The sequence below is a fragment of the Talpa europaea genome (genome assembly GCF_964194135.1).
Source record: "Talpa europaea genome assembly, chromosome: X".
In the NCBI taxonomy this organism is placed as follows: Eukaryota; Metazoa; Chordata; class Mammalia; order Eulipotyphla; family Talpidae; genus Talpa; species Talpa europaea.
Window position 1 is genome coordinate 65,845,228 of NC_140081.1, and position 23,902 is coordinate 65,869,129.

At 37.4% G+C, this 23,902-nt stretch overlaps 1 protein-coding gene across 1 annotated transcript in view; it reads left to right on the forward strand.

Annotated features, from left to right (window-relative positions):
- Positions 1-11,262: 11,262 nt before the first annotated feature.
- RNF128 (ring finger protein 128) overlaps positions 11,263-23,902 on the forward strand; it is a gene marked incomplete at both ends in the record, with an annotated part of 94,185 nt that continues 81,545 nt past the window's right edge. The window contains one exon of the mRNA XM_084258242.1: positions 11,263-11,665. Coding sequence (XP_084114368.1) covers positions 11,263-11,665 — 403 coding nt within the window. The remainder of the gene's footprint in view (positions 11,666-23,902) is intronic.

Below are 23,902 nucleotides of genomic sequence, written 5' to 3' on the forward strand. Positions count from 1 at the left end.
AATTTGACAAATGAAATTATTCAGAGTATAAAGAGGGCATTGCTTTAAAAATACTCTGTCATGTTGTTGGCAATTTAAGTAACTTTTTCAGCAAGAATATGATATAAACTATAAGGTTAAGTGGTTTTATGTTCATTTTGTGTTTGGAGCTACCAAGCTTCATCTTAAATTCATTGAAAAAGTTATCAAAACAATTTTTTTGTGTTATCAAGAAAATGTATCGTCTATATGTCCGTTATCTTGACGTGTGATAATTGTGTTCACTTTTCTGTTTGTGAAATGCATTTTAATTCTAGAACCGCAACATCAGGCATCCTGACTTACAAGAGTAAATTTTCATGGAAACTTAGCACCTTTCCACTTTTTCTCACATATAATGAGAAATTATTAATTGAAATTTGAAGATGAAATTCTCTAAAAGTGGCAAACATGCATTTCTCATTTCAAAGCACACCTGAATTGGTATTGTTCAGTTGTTCTGGTCTTTAATTTGGACAGCCTTACAGTAAGTGTGCTAAATTGTCTTAAGGTTTTATACTTTTTATTGTGACTTCATATCCTTTGAATTTCTAAATGTTTTGACTAGTGTGTGATCTTAAAACCAGAGGCTACTGTATGTCTATATTCTTGCTATTCATTTATAATTTGGGTACATGTGATATGAATTCAAATAGTAAAGTTTTATCTCATGTTAACATTTTAAGTGCTTGTATTGAAAGTATAAAACATTTAACTAAGGGAATTTCTTTTATTCTGATTGTCTGTTCCACTTCATTATAACTGTAAATGGTCATTCCACATTTGCAAGGTCCTGTGGTTGGTTGATATCTCTGTGGTTAGATGAGCTAAAATGACCGCCGTCACTTGAGTTAAAAAGAATTCTGTACAAGATGAATTCGATTGTAGTTAAGCTATTAACTTGTGGGGTTTTCTTCCAGCCCTACAGTTCAGTGACTTCATATGCTATACATTTGAAATGTGTTAGGCAGCTCATAAGCATAAAGATAGATGCTGCCGTTTGTTCATAAATGTGTTCGGTATTTTGTTCCTTATAAATGTATTTAAATGTTAATTAAAATAGTGTGAATTTTTCTCGTGTTAAGATTTTGATTGTATTATTAAAGAAGTTAAAACATAATCACCTTATGGTCTCCTTTCTCACTTTGTATGTATTTGATGTTTTTCTTCCACATTATTGGCTCATGACAGAACTACATACACTTGCTAAATGAGCTGACATGATTCTGCCATTGGTTCCATTCTTCCATATGATTCTTCTTCCAACAGATTGAATACTTGTTTATGAAAAGAATCTGGGTTTTTGTATTAAACTATTATAAACTTTAAAAGACAAGTCAAATTTAATGCTACATAAATGTTAGATAAGAGGAAATTTAATACTTAAATAGCTATTAACTAAAAATCTTAGGCAGAGATTTCCAAACTATACACTTTAAAGGTGTGATTTCTTTGCTCATATTGCATGAGAAATATGAATTTTTTTAAATTTAGGATTTTCAAGAACAACTTTCCTAGCAGTATGTTTTGTATTCTAGTAATGTTTTTATCCAAATTTGAAGTTAAACATCTGTGTCCACATTTCTCGTGGTTGCAAAATTGGATAGCAGCTATGGTAGTTTCCTAAGAAAACAGCAAACTACTACCTTCAGAAAACTTTATCTTCAAGTGATTAATATGTTCACTAATTCCAAAGCAACACAAATATACTGCTGTGATAGTGCCTACATATTAACATATCAACTAATAAATTATGTAGTCTACCAGAGACCACAGTCTCACACTGAAGTTTCTAAGTGTAGATGGCACATGAGAGGAACACATTGAAAGAAAAATCTGAGCACACATTCTTTGCCAAACACTTATATTTCTTTGTTGGAATTATCCTACATTCACTTAATTCATATTAAGAAAAAAAACTTAAGACATTTAAAACCCTCTTTCGGTGACACCAGTATTTGATATTTTTAGCTATTATGAACTATATAGTCCATTCTTCTCCTAAATGAGCTATAATTATAGACAATTATGCCAGTATGCACTGTAGATTCTAGCCAATTCTGTTGTTCTAAAGTTATTTGTGTAGTTTGTAGTTAAGCTGGTTGCTATTTCACTGGTTACCTCTTCAGGTGCATTTACCCTTTCTTCTTTTTTAAGCATTGCTACCCAAGAATTTGCAGGTAAATTGATGTAAGGTGAAATACATATTACTCAGTTCTGCTTGTATCAGTAATTGGCTATTTATAATAAAGAAATTTTAGGGGGAAAGGTTAAAAATTCATCAATTTCTGGAATTCTCAGAAAATTTCATTTATTTGATATTATGTTTGAATTTATGACTTGTGTCCAGAACTAATAAACTTACCTTTTGGTCCAGGTCATACCGCCCTTTATATTATCCCTCATTTTTACATTGTTATATTGATACCACTTCTAGCCCTAAATATTTGGTTTCCTTTATACCAAAGAAATCAATAATAGATTGTAAAAAAAGATTTAAAGTTAGCCACAGCCCTGACCTTAATCCCTATGGAACTTCAAGGAAAGCCACAAGCCAATTTAAGAAAAGTAAATAAAGGCCTTAGTTTTATATTTGTAAAATTTTAAAATAATGTTCCCATCCAGTTCTGTGATTCTTTTATTTTTTAATTAATATAGTTACTAGAATACTGAAAACAGCCTTATGTTATTTTCGTGTGTTTTATGAAAATGTGGTTTTCTCTGAGGATCATTTTGTTTGTTTGTTTGTTTTAAATGAAGTACCATTGTTTTACACCCTTGCTAGTGTTTTGACAGTATAGGATTTCTCCCCTCAGGTGTGGTCGCCATAACCCTCCCACCACCAAAGCACCCATAAATAATCCTCCACTATAGTCCATTGTGCTTCTCCCCACCCCTCCAGCCCCCACCCCCACCCCGCATGCCTCAGATATAGGGTCAGCTTTTAAGGGATGGCTTTAAACTTTGTCTTTGTTTGATCCTTTCTTTGCTTTGTTTGCTCTATATTCCACATTGAAAAACATTTATTTTAAAGTTAGGATTAAATCACTGTGAATTATAGCAGTTCTTTTTAACAACAAAAAAAAAAAGGACATCTTTAATCCCAGGCTTTGTTTTGTCAAGAAAGAAAATAGTTTTCATTATTCTAATTCCTATTCTAATTAGTTAGAAGTTCAATTGATGTCTACCACAATTACTTTGTGATATAAAGGGCAACCTGGACAGGGTTTTTTCTTACAGTGCTTTCCAACTGTAAGAAGTTTTGTTGCCTGATCGTTTTTTTTACTGATAACATACATATAACCTCAAATTTGAAATATTTTAGCTTTTTTAAATAATATGCATATTTTCATTGAAAATCAAACATCACATTTTGAGGATCCTCTGTTACTATTCTGAGATGATTGCATTTGACTCCTAATAGCTTAGGATCTAGATGTTGTCCCTAACAAGGTTTTAATATTTTTTTATAGATGGGGGACTAAAACAGAAAAAGACCAAGTTATTTGATGTAAAATTGTCAAACAAATGAAATTGTAAGGTTAAGCTTATAACCCCAAAGTTTGTGTTTATATTTTAAGTTGAGCACAAAATGAAATGTTTGAATAAAAAAATTTCAGTGGTCACTGTGAGAGAAATGTCTCTGAATCCTGGGGCTCATAAAGTAATGAGCCAGATTATTGCAGCACATGTTCAGATATTTGAATGGCCACTCTGTGGTAAGTCTGGGTTAGCCCTAAGAACACAATACAACACAAGCAAAGACAGACATGGCCCCTGCTCTCCTGGAGCTTATAGTATTGTGTAAGAGAAAAACATTAAGATAGTTGCACAAATTAGTGAGATAAATACAAATGATGAGATCAATGGAAAAATACATGGTTTGTATATAACAAAGAAACCAGAAGCAGGGAGGGGATCACTGGGAAAGTTTTCCTGAGGTAAGAGTCTTAAAGCTCAAGGTGTGTTTGAGGACTTAAATGAAAACTGATAAGGCTGGAGCACAGAGTGGGATACAGGGCCTTCCTGTGGCACAAGGGGTTAAGCACAGCACTATGAAGCTATCAGCAGCCTCTGCAGCACCCATTCCATCCTCACCAGCCAGGGAGCAACCCACATGGTGCAGCAGACCTATCCTGTCTCTCCTGCTGCTCCTGTCAGCAGTGTATTTCAGTCAGTCTGCCTGTTCTGTTCCCCACTCTGTCTCTGCTGAATCCTCTCATCCCCCACACCTCTGGACTGTACCCCAGTTCTTCTATGCATAAAAAATCTTAAAAAAAAGTAAGTGGGATACAAAATGAGATAGGCAGATACACAAGGGCTCTTGCAAACTAGGCAGAACCATATAGACTGTGGTTAAGGATTTTAATTTGTATCTTCAGAGCACTGGGAACCCATTGAATGGTTCCTGGTCAGCATGTAGCATCATTCAGATCATGTTTTACAACACCCATGTCTGCTGGAAAGACAATAGCTGGTCAGGAGGTTGGCAGAGATTACTAGTTGTACCCTAATACCTATTCCATAGAACTGTCCATTTTTAGCAGGACACATGGTTACCTAGAATAAACAACACTGTCCCCTTCTTCCTGTAGGGATCGCCTTGGACTAAGTTCTGGACAACAAGCTTTCCAATGGGAAGTGAGCAGAAGTAATGTGTACAGTTTCTTTTTTTTTAAAGATTTGTTTTTATTTATTAATGCATACAAGAACTGGGGTGTAGGCCAGAGGTGCAGGTTGAGAGGATTCACCAGAGACGGAGTGGGGAGCGAAACAAGCAGATCTACTGAAGTACACTGCTGAGGGGAGCAGCCAGTGAGACTGGAGAGGTCTGCTGCACCATGTGGGTAGCTCCCTGGCCAGGGATCGAACTCATGCCTCAGTGGCTGGCAATAGCTTGATAGTGCTGAGACTTTAACTCCTGTGCCACCAAGGAGGCCCCCAGTTTCTGAATCATTCTCTCAAAGGGTGAAAGGGAATGCTGTCTTTCTCTTTCCACCTTTTCCTAATGGCTGGAATGTGAGCATAGTGGTGAAACTTCTCGATCACGCAGAAAAAATCCACCCCCTAGAGATGTAAATGCAACTAGCTAGTAGAAAGAACCCGGGGCCCTGACATTGTGGGACTGCCATACCAGCTTTGTACTGCTTACCTTTGTCGTGTGAGAGAAAAATGAACTTCTCTCTTGCCTATGGCAACATTATTTTGGGTCTCTGACCAGTTGTCAAACCTGTATCTCACTAATGCAGGTGACAAAAGTGAAAGCAAGGGGACAAGCTAGGGGATATATGAGACTGAGTTAAATGACTATAGTACATACACTTGTTGGAGGTAACATTAAGATAAAGATTCAGGCATTTTAATTTCAGTTCTTTCTTAACAAATTCCCACTGAAAGAAAAAAATTCTAACTAGAAAAATGCTTCCTCCCCAAACCACAAAAGCATTATCTTAGTAACCAAATAATAATATGTAGGTGACTTTCAAGTATCTTTGCTGCCATGTGGTCCTAGGCATATTTGACTTTTGACGTAAGTGTTTTGTATTATCAAGCCTTTGTTATTTGAACATACATCAAGTTAGAGTCACCCGGCCCAGAATTGAAAGTTTGCTACGGATAATCAAGAGTACTGTATTCTGTTAGAAACATAGTGCTATGCTCCCTCATTGTCTTTAAACAGTGTAACCATAGCTGCTGTTCAATCATATGAAAAAGTTGCCTAAGACACAGTAATTCCCTTCTCTATGACTTATTGATGTTGATTATGTACTTTCACTAAGCTACTTAATATTAACTAAGGTACTTAATATTAAGATACAAGTAGTCAAAAAACGGCATAGTATTAAGTGTTCCCTACTATATGACAATGCTTCTCAGACTCCGCTTCATAGTGGTATCACCTGGGGAGTTTAAAAGTGTTACGCCCAAATGTCACCTCCAAGTTTCTGATTGCGGTGTAGCCTGAGCATCAAGCTAGTTAAAAATTCTCCAGGTGAGGGCCTCCCAAGTGGTGCAAGGGGATAAGACGCAACCTATGAGGCTGTCCGCAGCCACTGCAGCATGAGTTTGAGCCCCGGCCCTCCAGGGAACTACACACATGGTGCAGCAGACCTCTCCTAACTTGCCTGCTGCTCCCCTCAGCAGTGTATTTCAGTCAGTCTGCCTGTTCTGTTCCCCACTCTGTCTCTGGTGAATCCTCTCACCCCTGCGCCTCTGGCCTGTCCCCCAGCTCTTGTGTGCATAAATAAATGAATCTTTTTTAAAAAATTCCCCAGGTGATTCCAATGTGCAGACAAGATTGAGAATCATTAATGTATAGTACTGTTTGGAATTTACCTATTTAGGTGCTACCGTTTTATCTGCTCTTGATGTCGTTTCATCATGAATTGTGCTGATAGGAAGGAAAGTATTTTAATGAATAGTTTGTAAACAACTTTTATTTTCATAGTGCTCTGACATATTAGATCTAGAAAAGTCCTTATAAATAAATTTTAGTCTAAATTCTTTTATTGTGTAAATGAAGACAGTGTCCTAAAGAGGTTTTTATATTCCTGAGGATATACTAGTTGCTGCAATCAGCACTCATGCAAACTTAGGGTTTGTAAGATACTTCAAAATCTTCAGAGCACCTTGTGAAGTACAAATAAACATCACACCTTTATTGTTTGGAGATTGAAGCACAATGAGATCAAAATGAAATGATAGCAACTAGTTTGTCAAAATTCAAACTAGATCCAGTACTAGATCCATAAAGTACAAGTTGTATGATCTAAATTTCTTAAATTGTGACATGCATAAGAATTAATCTGGACAGCTTATTTAAGATTCTGATGCAGGATGACCGAGGGTGGGACACAGGAATATTTACTTTTTTTTTTTACATCATTTTTCATTTTTGCACAATATGCATTTTCATCTTGGTTATAGGCCCCATACAATTCCCACCCCCTCATTTTGATCCCACTCCCTCCTCCCCCCCGGAGGGTGTCTCTGGTTTATAGTTGCTTGTTGATTTTGATTTTTACTTTATTATAATTAGTCTTTGGAAATATAGGCGAAACACTATATGACATATACCTCAGTAACATCTTTACAGACACATCACCCACAGCAGTGATAGTGAAGGCAAAGATAAACAGCTGGGACTACATCAAATTAAAGAGCTTCTGTACAGCAAGAGATGCCCCACTGATTGGGAGAAAATTTTTGCACACAACACTAATTGATAAAGGACTGATCACAAAAATCTACAAAGAGCTGATGAGACTTAACAAAAACAAAGTAAATAATCCAGTCCAAAAATGGGCAGAAGAGCTAAAAAGAAACTTCTCCAAAAAGGAAATGCAAATGGCCAATAGGCATATGAAAAAATGCTCAACATCACTTGTAATCAGGGAAATGCAAATCAAAACTACCATGAGATACCATCCTACACCAGTGAGAATGGCACATATTAAAAAAACTTGCAACAACAAATGTTGGCGAGGATGTGGAGAAAAAGGAACTCTCCTGCACCGCTGGTGGGGGTGCAAACTGGTCCAACCACTGTGGAGAGCTGTGTGGAGATTCCTCAACTTGCTAAAGATGGAGCTTCCATATGATCCAGCAATTCCTCTCCTAGGTATTTACCCGAAGGACACAGAAACATTCATTCAAACAGGCACCTGCACCCTTTGGTTTATAGCAGCACTATTTACAATAGCTAAGCTATGGAAACAACCCAAATGCCCAAAAATAGATGACTAGATCAAGAAGATGTGGTGCATATGCACAATGGAATATGACTCAGCAATCAAAAAAGATAAACTCATGCAATTTGCAGCAACATGGATGGAGCTGGAGGGATCATGCTCAGCGAAATAAGCCAGAAAAAAAAAAAAGGAAAATACCAGATGGTCTCACTCATAGCAGGAATTTAGAAAACCTAAATAAGGAACCAGGAATTTTTACTTTTTAATAAACTTCCAAGTCTAACATCGGTGTTCTTCAAACGAAACTTTAAAAACACTGAATATCACTAGACTGCTCATCATCCAGCAAATTACCTTGGGTATTAACATAAAAGTTGTATTGATGGATATAATTTATTATTCCAGGACTAATTTTACTTAACTGTAATTTTTTTAAACAATCTAAAATTATCTTTTTAAGTTCTGACTGAAAGCCACAAAAGAAAACATAAAAGCTCAGACATACAAGATATGTAATGCTGGATACCATATAAAGTCATGTAGTTCAACCTCCAGATTTATTTAAAATAGTTTACATGTTCTTGGTGATGGGAATTGAGTGGGACTACACCTGAGAGGAGAAAGCATAAATTGTACAAAAATGAACAATGATGTAAAATATAAAGAACTAAATAGATTACATGTTCTTTGGATAAATACCATAAGTAGAATAAAGATCACACGGTATTTCTATTCTTAATTCTTTGAGAAACCTCCACAGTGTTTTCCATAGTGACTGCAACAATTTACATTCCCACCAACAGCGTACAAGTGTTCCCCTGGGTAGCCTCAGTCACACTTGTTTCTCTTTGTTGTTGTTGTTAGTAGCCATTCTCACTGGTGTGAGGTGATGGCTCAGTGAGATTTTGATTTGCATGTCCCTAATAACAATAGATGATAAACATCTTCTCATATGCCTATTGGCCATCTGTAAGTCTTCTTTGAATAAAAGTCTACTCAGGTCTTCTGCCCTTTTTAAAACTGGGTTGTTTGGTGTTTTTTGTTGTTGAATTGTATGAGTTCTTTATATATTTTGGATATGATTTGAAAATATCTTCTCCCATGCAACGGTTGCCTTTTGATTGGGATGATGAGTTCTTTCATTGTACAGAAGCTTTTTCATTTGATATACTCCCATTTGTTTATTTTTTATTTTGTTTCTCTTGCATTAATAAAAATATTAAAAAAAGAAAACAAGACTGAAATTTTTAAATAGCTTACTAAAGTTCTCTTTAATAGCACTGCCACAAAGTATTATGGAAAAGTTGTCTTTTTTAAGTAATTAATTTTTAATTGAGGCAATATTTGGATGCCCCCATCAGGTATCACCACTGTAGTACACCACCACCAAATTACCCATAGTCCTCCACCATAGTCCATTATACTTCCTTTCCTCCTTGTTCTTACACCTCCCAGCCCTCGCCCACTCAGTGCTTCAGTTCTGTAGTCAGCTTTCAAGGGTTACTTTTTAAGCTTGTCTTTATGTGAATCCTAGTTTAATTGGGAAAGTTGTCATTTTTAAGGCACATACTAATTTAACTTATGCAAAAAACATAATGTGATGATTTGAAACTAGTATGTTGAGATTATTCAATAAAATTTGAGTTCTAGTGAATTTAGCTAACTTCTTACTAATCTTGTAAAACTTTTTCATGAGAAATCTTTCCTTTAGAAGCAATTTAATAATTGGTAGGAAATGTTAAATCAAATTTCTAGGATTTTACTCATTATTTTTGTATTGGATGCTTATGAGGAATGTATCACAGATGTCCTCTAGAAATTAGAAGACTACTGGTTTTGAAAATAACAACACTTTTATTTTCACTTGTATAGTTTTCTTTGTCAAGTCAGTACAGGCTTTCGTATGAGTTTTAACACATCCAAATGGTAGTGCTAACCGTAAAATAATAAACTATTTACATTTACTCTTAAATCAACCGTAGCTAATATACAAAACCTTTAAATTTTTCAAAGTTCAATTCTATGAATAAGTACTAAGTGATTATTCTATAATGTGGTACTAATACAAGCTACTATCGTTAGGAACGGCAGCTATAATTTGAGGGAAGGGTTTATATTTGTACTGTGTATCTGCTGTGATTTATTCACTAGGTTTTATTGCACATTCCCTGAATACTTCCCCTCTGCCGAATGATGTTAACTGCTGGTTCTTACCTACACTGTCTACCCTAATGCTAGATCTCCGATGTCTAAGGTAAGGTAAGAAGAAGAAGGAGAAAATAGTTTCATTGATTATCTATTACCTCCTTTCCACAATGTCTCCTATTTTCTGGTGTCATGTCCCCTGGACTCTTACAGTCCCTATGGTGCCGGAGTACTTTTCTCAAACTTCAGACTACTATTGTGTCTACCTTTCTGTTGACCTGGTGGCTTTCTTCTTCTCTGATAGCCTAATGCCTGTTTGTCTAGTTTCCTGACTCTTGGCCCAATCAGATTCTTTATATCTCTTGTTTTTCTTGTCCATTCAGCTAGTCCTTCACCAGCCCTTGGCACACATTGCAATCTCCCTATCCCAACAACTTGCTTAGACCAGTTGACCCCACAGCAATTATTTCCAAGGCTGCTAGAATCCAGTATATACCTGATTAAAAACAGAGCTTACAATACAGGAAGCAATGAAATAAATAAATCTGTCTCCACATTTGAAAGAACTAGAATTTAAAGTTCTAAATGATAGAAGTTAAACCTTCAACAGTCTTTTGTTAGCGTTTAACACTTGGGACATAAAAATTAATGGAATTCAGCAACTCACAGGTATTAGTCAATCAACAAATATTTGAGTGCTTACCATAGGCAAGGCACTGTACTTGAAATGAAAGGATATCTAGACACTGAATTATGTTTACTTTGCAACAAATAAACAAGGTAGTGGAAGCTATTCCCTGGCTGGGGGCTGCTAAGAAAAATTCCATAAAGAACATAAGAGAAAAAAGGCTATAAAATCAATTCGAGTAATGCTATAACAATTAAAATTGTGGATCTTAATTTACTCCCAGCTGAAGTGGTTGACAGCATATTTCAGCAGGGCTTGGAAAACCAGTTTGGTGTTTTAGATATTCTGAGCGAGGTGACTTTCAGCGTTGTCACGTGGCATTCCCAAGAGTTCAGTTCCTCATTCCAATCCACTCCATGTTTATGAAACTGCATTAGCTCTAACAGTAAGCAGAAAAAAATGTCAGTGCACGAAGCCATCCAGTCCTGATAAGTTGATATGTAGAATAAAGTTGATGGTGTTATGTATTGCTAAGGCAGTCCTGGTTAAGGGTTATGTGTGTGTACAGTTGGAGGAGGGGCTGGCAAAAGGGAAAGTAGATAACTAAAGTAAAAGCGAGCTGATGTATTCAGAGCTTATGTTGCTACAGGTGAGATCGGTTACCTACTAGGCAACTGAAATTTCAAACTTCTGCTTAGCGGGGACCTGAGTGGACAAATGGTGACTGATAGTTGGAAATATCAGCAGGCATTTTAAATTTTATACTCAAATGAACGAGCAATGAAACAGGAGAATAAGTTCAGTTGTTTTCGGCTGCTTGTAATTTTTACCTTCTTATTTAAAACCACAGCATCTTTTGTAGTGGATGCCAATGTGACTGTGACTTACTACAATGAAACCAGCAACGAGACTACCACAGAGACATGTGAATGTGGTATTTATGGAATAGCCTCACCATTGGCTAATGCTGGGGGGGTGGTGGGCATCCCAAAGAACAACTACCAAGCTTGTGACCCCAGCACTGAGTTTACTAATACTCACGAGCCCTGGATTGCGCTGATAGAAAGAGGAAATTGTACATTTTCTGAAAAAATTCAAATCGCGGGCAGAAGAAATGCTGACGCTGTTGTGATTTACAATGGTCCAGACCCTGGCAACCAGACGATACAGATGGCAAACTTCGGTAAGTAATTATGCATTCTGCAGAAGGGTTAATGTCTTTGTTTATCTTCAAATGGTATTTTCCTTCTAGAATTACCCTTGGATCTGGCAATGAGATTGTAAAATAATTTTCCTTTATATTTTCTTGCCCAGCACTACTTGGAAATCCTTTACTACTATTACTCAGTATTTGTCAGTGGTTCCTGTTTTCTTGCAGACCTCTTAGCTGTATTAGTTTTCTGTGTGTATTATGTAATGGTTGTTTAATAAGTGTGCCTTTACCTCTAAACATTAAAGAAAACTAAATTTGAATTTCATGATTAAGTTGTACTTTTCAGTTTGATTCATTTTGTGTTGTAAAAAAAGGTTGTTATGTAGTCAAGCACAGGGTAGTTGCAACACCAATTCATTCTTAGGATTAACTACCAGTATGTTGTAAGTGTGCAAAATGTTTACAGAAATGAGAGTTCAACTATGCTGTAGGCATGTGAGATTTGTATCTGTGGGACTAATACATTAAGCAATTACTCTGTAAGAAAACCTATACATTGAAAAGGGTATGGCAGAAATAGGATAACACGATGATTCACAACAAAAGTAAAGATTTCCCTTAGAAATGTTTGCTTATGACTTCACTAAATATAACCATTAATTTATTCACTACCTAAAGGCACTTGCTTCTGACTGAGAATGGCTGTTTTTTTGTTAATGCCACTTTCCAAATAAATGTTTTTTAAACCAGTGAAGAAGTAGACGCCTGAGCCACGTTTTCTATACTATGGGTGGGTGTTGGCGTTTGGGGCCCCAGACCTGGCCACAGGGCGGGGAAATGGTAATAATTTCAAACAAGGTAAGAAGTGACAGAACACAGTGTCAGGATAATTGGTGTTGTCATTGCCAAATGTGGCCTCTGAGAAAGTTAATGTAAATTAAATTAAACAGATTCTGGAATTGTAAAGGAGAGAAAATCAATTTTGTGTTAATAGTGGAGTGAGTGGATCATCCCTGGTTGCATACATATAATAAGACAATTTAGGGGGAAAAAAAGACAATTTAGTACTAATGTTTGAAAAACAAGCTTCTTGTTTTTCTTTGGTTATCAAAAACACAATGAAGATGGTCTTTCAGCTGTACAAAATTACTGTAAATCTCTAACTCAACTCTTTTATAACATATCCTGGACATTGCCAAAACTCAGGCATTCACTTTTTTTTTTTTGAAGTTAAAAAAGTTTCATAAGCATTCTCCCCAAATTCTTATATTTTTTCAAGTGATTTTTATTATAACAAAAATAAAATAAGGTACCTTTATGATGAAAAATAGAAAGTAAACCTGTTCTATGGAACCTACTTTTTTATATTACAATTTAAAGATTCTGAGTAGTCCAGGTTTCTGGAATTGTCTATGGATAATCACATTCTGCTTATTAACTCTGCTGTTGTTTTTAAGTGTAAACAGTATCAAACTAAAGTACTAAAGTAGTCCTATTTTCAAAACTTACTTTACAAAGTGCAGAAAGGGCCAATATCTAGTGGACTACAGGTATCCAGCCACTGAATTTAAAAGATTTACCCAAAGTCACTCAGTAAATCTTGCCAAAGGTCACACATACTTGCAGGTTTTAATATATGACTCTGAGCAGCGTTTAGAAAACAAGGCAGTTACAATTATCATGTCATATACACAGCCAAATAATCAAGGATACATGATAAAAAACATTTTTTTAAAACCGCAGCATTTGGCAACTCTCCTCCTTGCCTGCCTGTGACAATGCAGGTGTCTCTCTTTTTCCCTTTCTCTTTTCCTAATAAACCTGTCCTTTTAAAATGTAAAAAGAAAAAAAAAACCTACAGCATTGCCCTTTTTCAAATAGGCACATTAGAAAAGAGAGCATAACGATAGCGATTGTAATTGTTAGTATTTATGGTCATTCACTATCTGCCAGGCACTATTCCAGGGCCATTATTTTATGTAATGATTATGGATCTTTAACACTGAATGATCTTGACTCCAAAGAATAAAAACAATGACGCTAATGTTTTTCAGTTTAAGAAAGACCTATGAACAAGTGTCACTGAAGTTCTTTTTTTTTTTAAGAAGTTTATTTTTTTTTATTTTTCTGTTTTAAAGATTTATTTATTTATTTATACAAGCACTGGGTACAGTCAGAAGCGCCAGAGCCAGAGCAGGGAACAGAACAGGCAGACCAACGAAGTACACTGCTGAGGGGAGCAGCGGGGGTGGCAGGAGAGGTCTGCATGCCATGTGGGACCCTTGCCCTGCAGCCGGGGATCGAACCGGCGCTGCAAAGGTTGCGGGCAGCTTCGCAACCCAGCACTCAACCTCCGTGCCAGCGGGAAGGCCCTATCACTGAAGTTCTTCCTTCCCAGCAATTTCCTTCCATAGATACTATTCTATGATGTAATCAACAAATAAAATAAAGCAAATAGGAATATGAAAATGATGGTCAACCTCTAGTCCATTCAAAACAGTGTCTTTATTTTATAACAGAAGCCAAAATCTTGTGGTTTTGTTGTCTTTTCTTAAGTGTTTTGTTTAGGAAAAGGGTGTGGCAAAAATTCCTAACAAATTTGTAGCTTCACCTTCCATCTCATCATCTTTTCTTATCCCTAAAAATTGCCCTTTCAGAAAACCACACTCCAGCCCCTTCAGGGCTGTGGCACCCTTTCGTTCTTCCCTGTAGCTGAAAAAGTTGGGTTTGTTGTTGCAACAACTGGAGAATGCACATCTTGGGACGCTATGGCTTCTCAACAAGAGGGCATTAGACAGAACTTCGGCTCGTTTTCAAAGATGTGGGGGACGCTTTAAGGAAGCAGGCCGTTAACCAGACATCCCCGTCTATCTGCGACTGGGGAATTTCACTGCTAAATCCAGGAAATTTCTGGGAAAACCGGGATAAATTGGTCACTCTAGGTGGCTTTGTTATGCATTTGGTTGCAGTCAGTAAGTAGGAGTAATTCTGTGACCTGATTTCTAAATAAAAGTGAGGAAGATTTAGCCAAGGACAATATTGTCATTGGTCAAGAAGCAGCAGTCACTTGTTATTTAGGATGCAAATGTTTGGTCAATTTGTGGCTTGGGCACTTTTCATATCTAGAGTATGTTCAGACGTGAGTGTGTATTTTTGTCTTGACCCATCAAAGCCACAGCATAACCTTCTGTAATGTTGATGCTGTGTAATATGTTCAACAAAATAACACCAAGGCCAAACATCAGGCCAAGCCCCAGGCGCCAGGGACTGCTTGTTTCATTCTTGACTAACATGCACTATGCCCATGCCTTACTGTTATTCAAATACACCTCTCCTCTCTTTACAAGTTTTGTTCCTCTCTTTCACTTTCAAGGTCTACAATAAAAGCCTAAGGGATGTTCCTGCCCGCCCCCCACCACCTCTCATGATTTCAGGATGTGGGGACACAAAATCCTTACCCCTGGGTTGGGTCTATTTCTGCCCTTGGTAACTAGCAGAATTCTTTTTCTGAAGGGGCCAATTTCTTTTTTTTTTAATATTATTTTTCTTTTTATTTTTTTTATAGAGGCATGTTTTATTTATTTATTTGTTTGTTTGTTTTTGTTTATACATGCACTGGGTACAGTCAGAAGTGCGGGAGGGTGAGAGAATTCATCAGAGCCAGAGTGGGGGGGTGGAGGGGGGGCAGATTAGGCAGAAGGACCGAAGTACACTGCTGAGGGGAGCAGCGGGCGGCAGGAGAGGTCTGCGCGCCATGTGGGACCCTCCTCCAGTGGCTGGGGAGCAGCTGGGTATTGAACCGGCGCTGCAGAGGCTGCAGGCAGCTTCACAACCCAGCACTCAACCGCTGTGCTACCGGGGAGGCCCAGAAGGGACCAATTTCTATCTGAGAAGAGCTCCCCCTGAAAAGGAATAGTATATAGTGCAGGATGTGGAGGTAAACATTTAATTAAACATTTCCCGATTTGCTGTGTGTTTTGACTTGTTGTTTTGATGGAATTGGAATGGTGATCCTTAAGTGGTTATGTAACTTCTTAACAACCCTTTCCAAATTCTGCAGAAACATCCATCCAGTTCTGTTTGTCCCAGATGTTCAAGAAAAGTTAGGACACCTTACTTATAAAAGCAGAAAATTCAGAACATGTTAAACATTTGGTTGCTGAGCAAACAGGTTTTGAAAGTTAAATAGGCCATTAATAGGTAAATAGCCTAAAGAAATGTTTAGATTTGAATGTAGTGAAGGCAACAATTTGGGAGGGATACTTATTTTTTGTCATTTTGGCTGTGTCTAATAAGTGGATTAGAAGGTGAAGTTTGTGGCATTTCAGACTCCCCAAAACTCACTAAATCCAGAGCAATTAAATACATGAAAAGGAAGGGTTTAGTCATAGCAGCAAACTCACAAGCTTTATAAAAGTGTTTTTTCTGGAAATGAGAGCGGAAATAAAAACATAGCATATAAATGAAATGAGAAGGTAATAAAAACTTCAATAAGACTTAGATTCTCCTATCTATTGCAGATATATATTATATTATATATATATATTAGAGCTATATATGTATAATATATATGTGTGTGAGCTTAATTCAAGAAAATAAATCAGTTCCCCTTCAAATGAATCTCAAGTCTATCTCCTTGTGACCATCTCCAAGATTTCATCTTGGCTATCTTAGACCTCTGCAGTAACTTTCAAACTGATCTCCCTCCTTCTCTTGTCCCCTTCTAAGCCCACTCTCTACACTGAAGCCAAATAGGCATTTTGAAGAAGATAAATCACACTCTCATACCCTTCAATTGCCTCCAATGGAACTAGAAGTTCAAAGCCCTTCCCATGTCCTTACCCAGCCCTGAATCACCTGGCCCTGCCTAGCACTGACGTTTCCTCCGTCCTCTTGCTGATCCTAGCCACACCTGGGTGTTTTCAGTCCCTCAATTCCATGAAACTCTTCCCTGACCTTGAAACTGAAAGTCCCCGGTACCTCTCCCTCCTTCACTCTTCTCATTAAACAAAGTCCTGTTGAGCTTATCTCCAAGCAGGTCTTAAATCCTGTACCCCAGCTCTTGCATGCATAAACAAATAAATCTGCGGCATTCATCAGAGCACAGGCTATTATCATCTCTCACCAGTGCAATAGCTTCCCAAATGGTCTCTCTGCTACTTTCACCCCTCTACACGGTCTGTATTCCACACAAGAGCCAGGGTGATCCTGCAGAAAATGTAATTCAGTTCCAATTAAAATAAAATCCAAGATTCATGCCATGTGGCACAAGGCCCTGTATTATCAGGCCTTATTCCGTGCCTCTCACCCCTGATTACTAGGGTGAACCTCTGCCACCCTGCTCTTTTTGCTGTTTCTAAACCAATAAAGAAATATGAACAAGCTTTTGTACTTGCTGTTCCCTCTACCTGAGTCAGTTCTGCTTCGTATTTTCATATATGCTGCCTGCAAAAATATAAGCATTTACAGTCCCACCACCAGCCTAGCCTGGCAACCATCATGTCTCACATTGTCTCCTAAAATATAGGTTGGATCACATTGCTCCTCTTCTCAAAGACCCCTCCCCTGTGCCTTTCCTTTTTTCTTAGAATAAAATGTAAATTTTACCATGCCTAAAGCACTTGTGTGGTCTGGCCTTTGCCTCCAGTGCCTCCCTCCATCTCCCCAACGGTGCTAAACCACTCTAGCTTTGGGGTATTTTCTCTAACACATGAAGTTTTTTCTATGTGAGATCCTTTTGGCTTGCTTTTCTCCCCATTGCCACCATCACTAGCACACATAGTAGGTCCTCCAAATCCCAGTTTAAAGTCTCTTCTAAGAAGTCTCCCTCATCCACATTATTTCCCTTTGAAAACTGCTGCCCATTTCTGTTTAAATCTCTTATAAGGTGTAATTATTTTGTTATTTTATTATTTGTCTCTCCCACTTGATTGTAAGTTCCAGAAGAGGAGGGACCACGTCTGTCATGTTTGCTATTATACCCACTCTACTGAGCTTAGCAGATGATTTTGTGAGTTGTTGTGTAAGTGATACTTTAAGAAACTAGAAAACAAACAACTCCCTTTTATACATGGAAAGGTGCACAAGTTTAAACAACCTGGATAAGGTGACTTCAGCAAACTAAAGCATTTAACAAATTTTTTAAATTTTTATCTGTACAAGTAATATTTTCTCCTTAAAAAAAAAAAAACAAAAAAAAAGGGGTGGCGCAAGGGGTTAAGACGCAATCTATGAAGCTGTCCGCAGCCACTGAAGCACTAGTTCAATCCCCCTGCCAGCCAGGGAGCTACCCACATGGCACAGTAGACCTCCCCTGTCTCTCCTGCTGCTCCCCTCAGCAGTGTATTACAATCAATCTGCCTGTTCTGTTCCCCACTCTGTCTCTGGTGAATCCTCTCACCCCCCACACCTCTGGCCTGTACCCCAGCTCTCGTATGCATAAGTAAATAAATCTTTTTAAAAAACCTGACAATATAATTGAAGTCCCCCCCACCACTAACACCCCCAAATTTGGTCATCTTCCCAGAGATAACCATTCATTATGTAATCTTTCAAACTTTTTCAGTTAATGTTCTCTCTCTCTATATATATACATGTACACTTACATATTATATAGATAGATTATATATGAACATTAATAACAAAAATATACTCTATGTTATATATAAATTCTATACATGTGATCAAATTGTATTTTATTTTAACATTAACACAGTTAATCTGTAGATTGCTTTTGTCATTGAACAGCAAGCATTGAAGTTATTTCCATGTCATTAAATTTATATTTAGCGCTAACTCATTCTTTTAACTACTGCATAATATTCCATAGTATGTACACACTCATAGTTTATTTAACTACACCCCAATTTATGGATATCTGGGTTATTTTCAATTCTGCTTATTATAGACAGTAGTTAAATAATATTGATATTGATCATGCATCACTATAAATGTTGATCTTGCACCTGGCTACCTTGAAATCCTATTAATTTTAATAGCTTGTCCATTGGTTCTCTTGAGTTTTCAAGATAATCATTTTATCAAAATGTTTTGCCTCTTCTTTTATATTAATTTTACCTCTTAGTTCTTACCAATGGTTTTATACCATTCTTACAACCCCAGAAGTGATAATAGTGTACATCTTTGACTTATTCCTGACACTACTAAAACAACACTCTCACTGTTCCACTATTAAGTGTGTTGTTTTGATAGAAGTTTCAGGACTTCAGTAAGGTTTGTGGATATTTTTATCTTTATTGGCAAGCTAAAATAGGAACATACATTTATATATGGCTATGCATAGATAGATATAAATAAAGATATACTCACTATTGTAAGATAGAACCTAAAGGGGAAATTCAGTATCTTACTGTCAGCTTATGGGAAATATAACATGATATACAGAAATAATAGGTAAAAGGAATAGTATTGTTTTTCTTTTTCTTTTTCAGATATTGGTGTCCCAGATAAAAGGATTAAAAACATTTTCTTGCTTTTAAATATGACTCCAAGTTGAGTGTCAAGTTTTAAGACACAAATAAAAATTAAAGGCATCCTGACAAATTAGGAGAATAACTTATTAAAAACAAGCCATAATGAACAGTTACAGAAATGTAATAATGTATAGAAATAAATAATAAATGTGGAGACATGAAATAGAAAAAATGGGACAAAAAAGACAAGTTTACAAGCAAATATTTGACAATCACATTGTACCACAAACTAAATGAAGTATGACAGTTATTTTAAGAGCTAATATAATCATAGGATGCACTTACAAATATATTACATGATAGGTCTGAAAAACATCTCAGTTATGTTTGAAATTTATGAAAATCTATAGACATCACAAGCTTTGATATAACCTGGCTTATAATAACAGGATTTTACTACCTCTCTCTAGTACTTGCATTAAGTTCCCAAGTACCCTCTCTGTCTGTTTCTATCTCTCTGTTTCCCTCTCTCCCTGTCCCCACCCTCTCCATACAAGTACATGCATGCCTATCAGCATGAGGGTTTATATTTTTTATAAGAAATCAAAGATACAGCACCTCTGGATGCTGGTTTCCAGAAAAAACAAAATGAGTAAATTCACTACGAGCTCTGTAAAGTACATTTTTCTCTCTCCTTCCTCCATTTTAAAATCAAGGGCTCGGGTCTCTCCTGGTGATGCAGGCGGTTGAGCGCAGTGCTGTGAAGCTGTCCGCAGCCTCTGCAGCACGGGTTGTATCCCAACCGGCCAGGGAGAATTCCACGTGGCACAGCAGACCTCTCCTGTCTTGCCCGCTGCTCCCCTCAGCAGTGTATTTCGTCAGTCTGCCTGTTCTGTTCCCCACTCTGTCTCTGCTGAATCCTCTCACCCTCCTGAGCATCTGGCCTGTACCCTGGTTCTTTTATGCATGAATAAATAATCTTAATTTTTTTTTAAATCAAGGACTATTTGTAAGAATCTAAGCACATGTTTTTTGTTCATCAATATATTCTTTGCTTAAGTCTTGGCTTTTTCCTCCTAAATTTTGACGTTTGTTATATTATGAAATGCTGCCAAGACCATTATTTCCCCCAAATTATCGATAATTATTAGGAAAGCATGTGTGTGATTGTGTAAGAGACAGAGAGAGAGAAAGAGAGAGCGAGCGAGAGAACAGAGAAATGTTTAAGCAGGTTTGAACAAAACAGGCTACTTCTTAAATATTCTTTCCCTCTCTACACTGCAACCTGTAGTTCCTATGTCTCCTTACTCCAGCCACCCTTCCTGCACCATTCAAACTTACCTTCAGTCGGCATCAAGGACTTCTTGTAAATAAATTATAGCCATTTCCATCTAAACTTGTAAATCCTGTGTCCTCATGTAGGGAATTTCAGGCACAACTTTGATAAAGTATCCCAAGGGGAGCTTTACTAGTTGTTCCTGGTAACAACATGACTTAAGCAAACAAACTCCATTTCTAACTGGGGACAACTATCAGGACATTCCACAGAATTGTGGAGGAGTAAATTTGGGGAAATATTTCAGAGCACCCCTCATCACATCGTATAAGCAACAAACTATTCCACTTATGCACTGAACCTGCTATGATTACATAAATGTTTAATAATATACTAGTATTGAAATATTTTAGATTTATATATTTTTATCTAAATTTTTAATAATACATATTCTCAGTATGACCATTTAATGGCTTCACCATGCAAAGATAGTGACACCCTGTGGTCAAATTAACTCATCTCTGGTAGTAACCTGTACATTGGAATCTCCTTGGTGGAAAGTACAAATAGTTGGAAATGAAATTTTGCTTAAAAATTCACTTGCTTTTGATTTTCAAGTGACTGTTACAGTGCCATTATTCATAAAAATATTTGGAGCGCCTTTTTTCTTGCAATATTGCACTTTACTCCTGTTAAAATCTGTGTTTTTCCCTGCCCTTAATGAAGGCAATTGATAGTTATTTTCTATGTGCCAAACATTCTTCTAAGTGTACTAATTTCAACAATTCTGTGAGGTACAACTCCGTGAGTTATATATTTTATTTATTTATTTTTATTATTATTTTTTTAAATTTTACATATTTTTTACATCATTTTTCACTTTTGCACAATGTGTGCATTTTCATCTTGGTTATAGTCCCCATACAATTCCCCCCACCCCTTGTTTTAATCCTACTCCCTCCTCCCACCCCTGTAGTGTGTCTCTGGTTTATAGTTGCTTGTTGATTTTGATTTTTGAGTTATATATTTTATACATAAAGAAACTGAGGCACAAAAGGTTGGTTAACTTCCATAGGGTCATGCAGTTACTAAGATGCAAAACTGGGATTGGAAACTTAATATCATGACTCCAGAGTCCATGCTTTTTTTTTTTTTATAAAAGATTGATTTATTTATACAAGCACTGGAGTACAGGCCAGAGGCGCAGGAGGGTGAGAGAATTCAGGCGAGACAGGAGAGGTCTGTGGCATCATGTGGGAATCGCTCTGGCTGGCAGGGAATTGAACCGGCTCTGCAGAGGCTGCGGACAGCCTCACAGCGCTGCGCTCAACCCGCTGCACCACCAGGGAGGCCCCAGAGTCCACGCTCTTAATCAGTGCTTAATCGGTGCTCTTAATCATTCCTTTCTTGTGGACATGCAGTATGCGAGGTATGTGCAAAAACATAATCAATCACTGCCCTCAAAGAGGAAAAGGTCATAGGTAGAACTGATATTTATACAATGAGTAAAAGTCAGAATACTAAAAAAAAAAAAAAATGTTAAAGTGCTTACAGCTAAAAAAAAAATGTAAGTGTACGCAGTCAGGGGATTACAAGAGCCATCAACATGGATATTAAAGTTATGGAAGGTAAGAACAGACAACTCAAATATCAGCAGAGGGAATATAAAAGAGAGAGTTACAAGGGTAGGTGATCAGGTCATAACATATTTCTATTAAGGTTTCAGAGGCTGAGCAGACCAAGCTGGAGATAATACCCAGACTATGACTATGACCAGTGGAATGAGTGAAGTGAAGAGGAAGCAAAGGTCCTGAAGTTGAATCACAATGACGTCAAAATACAGGCTGATAGAAGGACTTAGGGTTCAGAGGATGACTAGGAGGCACATGACAAAGTCTTCATATATGTGGGGAAGGAAGGAATAAAGTATGATAAAAGCAAGTGCCATGGGGACCCTACAGAAAACAGGTGTTTTTTTGGGCCTCCCCTGGTGGTGCAGGTGGCTGAGCGTGGCACTGTGAAGCTGTTTGTAGCCTCTGTAGCGCCGGTTTGATCCCAGCCGGCCGGCGAGAGACCCACATGGAACTGCAGATCTCTCCTGTCTCGCCTGCTGCTCCCCTCAGCAGTGTATTTCGTCAGTTTGCCTGTTCTGTTCCCCACTCTGTCTCTGGTGAATCCTCTCACCCTCCCGCACATCTGGCCTGTACCCCGGTTCTTGTATAAATAAATAAATAAATAAATCTTAAAAAAAAAAAAACGGGTTTTTTTTTCATGAGTGTGGGTGAGAGTGGTCTGGAAACGCCATGTGGTGGTGAGAAGAGCCCTGAAATGCATGTGGTGTGGAAGGATGAGCCGCTGCTACTGAAAGCAACTGAAGGAGACGTGGTATCCTCAGCACTGAGTCAAGGGCCATAGGAAATGGCAAGCCTTAGTGTAGCCCTCAGTGAAGAGATGAGGGAATTTTATTTGTGTGTCATGTAACCAGAGATCTGGAAAACACTGTGGAAACTTTTGGAAAGGGAGCAGTTAAAGAAGAAAAGGCATGAGCAGAACGGAGAAGAGAGCACAGAGAGAATATTAACAAAATTAGCTTCATTTGGGGCAATAAATTGGCATGACATGAATGTGAGGCCAGGGGGCATTAATGTAAAGGTTTTAATCGAAATTCTGGAACAAAGTTGTCTCAGGCAAGTGCAGCAGTTGGTTCATCAGTGTAGAAGTCGGTGTATATGAAACATCAGAGAATTATTCACAAGACAGCCGGCACTCTTGAAGGAGCTTGGAAGGGCAGAGCTGAGTAGGTTAGAGATGAAAATAAGAAAGAATTTAGATCAAAAGCATTTGTTCGTAGAGCTTTGATTGTAGATTACAAAGATCTGAAGGAGGGGCATACCAGAGTTTGTGCAGGAAGGAGTTCAGTGCAGGGTAATAGGTGCTGAACCTGAATGTAAAGCTACCCAGCCCTAAGGTTCCAAACGGAGCTGCTTTAAAGTCTTAAATCACATGCAAGTTGGGACATGAGTTCAGTGTTACCTGGGTATCTGGAGTATATTGCATAAAATACGAAATCTTTATGAAGAATGAGCACCTGGCAAAATTCTTTTTGGCCATTTTGATAAATCAAATGTTTTAGGAAATGATTTGTTTGTTATGACTAATGCTAATTGCCTATCTGAGTGGAGGAGATTTGATTTTTGTAAGAACTGGTGGAAATTTAGTCAAGGCCTTAAGATGTCAAAATCGTAATTATTAAATGCTTGGATGCTCTGCATTCCAGAATTGAATTAAATCCAATCTACATTTACTTGTGTATATTTTTAGCTTTTAAATGGAAATGCAAATTGAGTTATTTTCCTCAAAGCAGTCAATTCAGTGAAGGAAGAGGAGGAGGATTGTAATGTTTGACATTATTTTAGATCTAAAAATGTCTACATGGACCAATAACCATTTGTCAAAAATAACTTTCTGCTTATTGTGTTTATTAGCCTCATATAGTATATAACCAGCATCTAAATGCTTAGTAACTTAAGTATAATAAGATTAGCTACAATCGGAGGC